The 4,471-nt window shown below is 46.4% G+C and overlaps 1 protein-coding gene across 1 annotated transcript; it reads left to right on the top strand.

Annotated features, from left to right (window-relative positions):
* Positions 1-1,826: 1,826 nt before the first annotated feature.
* LOC127753510 (thaumatin-like protein 1) lies at positions 1,827-4,037 on the top strand. Its single transcript, XM_052278996.1, has 3 exons — positions 1,827-2,134; positions 2,236-2,971; positions 3,367-4,037. Exons 1-3 carry the CDS (start codon positions 2,068-2,070, stop codon positions 3,731-3,733), a joined length of 1,170 nt encoding a protein of 389 aa, XP_052134956.1. The 5' UTR covers positions 1,827-2,067; the 3' UTR covers positions 3,734-4,037.
* Positions 4,038-4,471: the final 434 nt, after the last annotated feature.

Below are 4,471 nucleotides of genomic sequence, written 5' to 3'. Positions count from 1 at the left end.
CAACCCCACCCTAATTCAACCCCCATAAAAGCACTTATCCAACAGGATTTAGGCAAAAAGCAACCCAAAAACATGCCGCAATGTTTTTGTACTAATTATCTTTATTTTTATAAAAGAGTGTAATAGTCCTCTTAACCCCACCATGACTGCTTGGTTACCCCATTCTAAAAGGATACCTCCATCTTTAACTAGTAAAAGGCAGATGTGTGTACTGTTGTGCATCTATCTCTCTAAACCAAAAAAAAAAATCCATTGGTCTTAAATTAAGGTGAGGTTGAGTAGTGGTACAATCTTAATGTAAGCGAGAATAATGCCTATGAATCTCAATTCCCGTTTGAAATGTGGGAATTTTCCAGAATCCTAAGAGAATTGGACTATTTGTCCTAAAAAATGCATAGAAGTCCTATCAAATTCATGGTTTCAAATGGAGATTTTGAAGAACTTTTATATAAGTTAGTACAATTTATGTAGAGTCATGGAAAAAAGTTCTGCATATTTCAAATGGAACCCTTCATTTCTTACTTACATTGCATTCGAGAAACTCATCACCTCGTCATTTGCCCTTCAGCTGTTAATTTTTGAATTTAAAAACTTGATTTTGATTTTTTTTATCAAAGTTTATTTTTTAGCATTGGTTTTTAAAATCGCCAAGGAAATATACATACAACATGCATAAGTTTATCCACAAATCATATTTTTTTAACAAGTTATATGGCTTATAATCAGCATTAGACCAACTAATAAAAGCCGCATGTTCTAATAAATAGAACACGCATGGATGATAACTAGAGCTGTCACTATAAGCACGATCGATCAGTACATAACATTTCTTACAAAAAATAATCCTTATTCCATTTTCACTTGGAGCAAAGGATCGCCGCTCCTACGAATTCAATTGAAATGGCTCAAGACAATGAGATTTTGGATAAAAATTAGTATTGAGGTTCAACCTAATAGTATTACTCCCTCTGTTTTAAATACATAAGTCACATTAACTTTTTTTTACTAGTCAAACTATTTCAAGTTTGATTAAATTTATAAAAAAATACAACAACATTTCTAACATAAAAAACATATTTGATGTTATATTTAATGAAACTAATTTGATGTTGTAGATGTTACAATTTTTTCTATAAACGTAGTCAAACCTAAAACCTAAAGAAATTTGATTAGAAAGAAAAATCAAAAACAACTTACAGAGGCAGTTCAGATTGATGTCATTTTAAACCATACATTTTTGGTAAAGTTTCCAAAATGACATACATTTAACTTTTTGCCAAACTTTCATAAATGCGTAAGAAATAATGCCAAAATTTTGGTAATATTGTCAACTTACTAAATTTTTTGTATTGCCAAATTTAGTGAGGTTTATTTTGACTATAATCTGAACAACCCCATAATATAAAATGGTGGGATTAGAAAATTCCAACTAGTCTTCTTTTCCTTCTTAAACTCTTAAGCTAATGTGTTTTGCAACTTCTGTTTTATACTTCTACTTAGTATCAAAATCCTATATATTTTCTACTTAGTATCAAAATCCTATATATTTCCCCCCATTCAATCTAGGGGGGAGGGGGACCTCAAAATCCACTCACTCTACCCTAACCCTTGTCAATCCCATAACAAAATATACACAGATGGGGAGGATAATAAAAAGTAAAAAAAAAAAAAGAAAGCCTATGCCCCAGGAACAATCAACAACCAAGGCCCATTCCCAAGCTCACTTTTACCCAGGAAACATGATCATACATGCATATGTACACTCCTGCCCCAAAAGCAAGGTAAAAAAAGAAAGCCATTTGCCCCCACTCTCCCTGTATAACCTTGTACCCATCCCCAAAGATTCCCCTCTCCTCCATCCTTGTGACTCTCTCCTCTCCATCTCCAAGACTCCCAAGTGCGCTTGTGGTGGCTGTCCCCTACCTCTCTCTCTCTCTCTCTCTCTCTCTCTCTCCATTAGTGCACTGCAGAAGTGAAGTGAAGTGGAGTAACTCCACTGCTCTGCTCTGTGCCTGAATCTCTGACAACTGCACGCTTCTTGCATTGCATTTGCATTGCATCAAGAAAATGGCGATGGGGTGGTTGCCGAGATCTGCCACCGCCGTTCTTGTGCTCTTCTTGGTCTTATGGAGAGGTAGGTAAATCTGTGATGTTTGATCTTGTTCTTGTTGTTGTTGTTGTGGATGGTTGGTAATGGCGGCATGGTTTGTTTTGTGTGTGTGTGTGTGTGTGCAGATTGGGGGGTGGAGGCGGCGACGTTCACGTTTGTCAACCGGTGCACGGACACGGTGTGGCCGGGCGTGCTGTCGAACGCCGGGAGCGCGCGGCTGGCCACCACGGGGTTCGAGCTCCCGCCGGGCGTGGCGCGGGCGGTGCCGGCGCCGGCGGGGTGGTCGGGGAGGATGTGGGCGCGCACGGGGTGCGCCGTCGTCCAGGACGGCGGCGCGGGTGGGGGCCGGATGGTGTGCGCCACCGGCGACTGCGGCTCGGGCGGCGCCGAGTGCAACGGCGCGGGCGCCGCGCCGCCCGCGACGCTGGCCGAGTTCACGCTCGACGGCAGCGGCGGGCTCGACTTCTACGACGTCAGCCTCGTCGACGGCTACAACCTGCCGGTGCTGGTGGAGCCATCGTCCTCCGGAGGAGGCGGTGGCGGCGGCGGGTCGCTGACGTCGGCGGCGACGTGCGCGGCGGCGGGGTGCGCGGCGGACCTGAACGCGATGTGCCCCGCGGAGCTCCGGGCGGGCGGCGGCGCGGCGTGCCGGAGCGCGTGCGACGCGTTCGGGCGGCCGGAGTTCTGCTGCAGCGGCGCGTTCGCGAACCCGTCGACGTGCCGGCCGACGGCGTACTCGCAGGTGTTCAAGTCGGCGTGCCCCCGCTCCTACAGCTACGCCTTCGACGACCCCACCTCCACCTTCACCTGCTCCGGCGGCCCCGACTACACCCTCACCTTCTGCCCCGCCTCCTCCCCAAGGTTCACCTCTCTCCCGCCATTCATCTGCTCTTTCCACTGCTGTCTGCTAGCTACTGTCACTCACTCACTGTCACTCTGTCAGAGAGTGATCTGAGCTGCAAATCTGGATGCTTAGTGAGCTGTTCATGTTGTGAGCTAGAAATGGAAAGAAAGTGCAAGGATTGTAGTGTAGTAGTAATTAGGTGGAGGAGATCTTGGCATTATCTTTAGTTAATTACTTGCAGATAGGGTGAAAAGAAAAGTGCAAACCCGAGCTTTTGTTTTGTTTCGCGCGATTAGTTTACTGTTGATTTTGCTTGCAGCCATGGATTTGATTCCAGATGCATATACACACATTGCTCGTGAGCTGACCATGTGCGCTTGTTCTTTCTCTTTCCATGTCACGTGGTGCGCAGCGGCAGCCAGAAGTCGACGACGGCGACGCCGACGCCGGCGGCGATGATGCCGGGGATGGGGACGCCGACGACGCCAACGACGGCGACGGCGATGCCTGGGGCGACGATGCCCGGGACGGCGACGGCGACGACGATGCCGGGAACGACGTTCACGGACGCCGTCCCGGACACCAGCATGCCGATGCCGATGGGCGGCGACGCCGGCGGCGGCGGCGAGGAGGGCGTGGTGCTGAGCGGCAGCGAGACGTGGATCGCCAACATGGCCACCGGCGAGCTGACGGCGGCGGCGCCCCTGTCCCGGCCGTCGCCCGCCGCGGCGCTGGCGCTGTTCTTGGTCCACGCCCTGCGGCTGTTCGTGCTCCGGTGATGGCCGGCGGCCATGTCGGCGCCATTGTAGTAGTAACAAAAACATTTTAGTCATGAGACGATGTGTTGACTAGTGTGAGTGGGGGTATTTTTGATGAGCTTTGTTGTTGTACTGTAGGGGGTAGTGGTAGACTGTGTCGGTTGTACGCTGTAGATTGTTGATTAATTACTTGATTAATTAGGATGTTAGTTAATTGCAGGTTTTGAGGCTTTTCACGATGAGATTAGGGCAAGTACCAAGGGAGGGACTCCGTATGGTCTATATATTTTAATTAGAGACTATCATGTTACAATAGTTAAGATAATACGGTAAAAAATTTTCTTAGTAGTTATCTTTCCTTTATTACACTTAATGCAATAAAAAATTTCTAATAAATACCATGAGAATTTCTAATAAATTCTCATGCGTAGCAATCATCTTTTATACGTAGCAACATCTTTTTATTTCCTTTCATCTTTCTATTTCCTTTTTTCTCTCTAGTCCACGTCAACACCGCTAATAAAAATTATTGTACATGCCATTAGTCGTGTGGTTTTGTTTCTTGTTTAAGGGCCGGCAGATTCGTCGCTCGAGGGAGGGCGACCCGGCACACGGGCAGCCGGGCACGGCACGCACTATTACATTATTTTTATACTACTAATCTACTACTACTATACTTAATTAGCACTACGGCAGCATACTAATTATTTACTTAACCAATTAACAGTAAAATCGTGCTAATAGTACGACTAAATCACT

This window comes from Oryza glaberrima, chromosome 10 (genome assembly GCF_000147395.1).
Source record: "Oryza glaberrima chromosome 10, OglaRS2, whole genome shotgun sequence".
Classification (NCBI taxonomy): Eukaryota; Viridiplantae; Streptophyta; class Magnoliopsida; order Poales; family Poaceae; genus Oryza; species Oryza glaberrima.
This window is presented reverse-complemented; position numbering and strand designations above follow the sequence as displayed.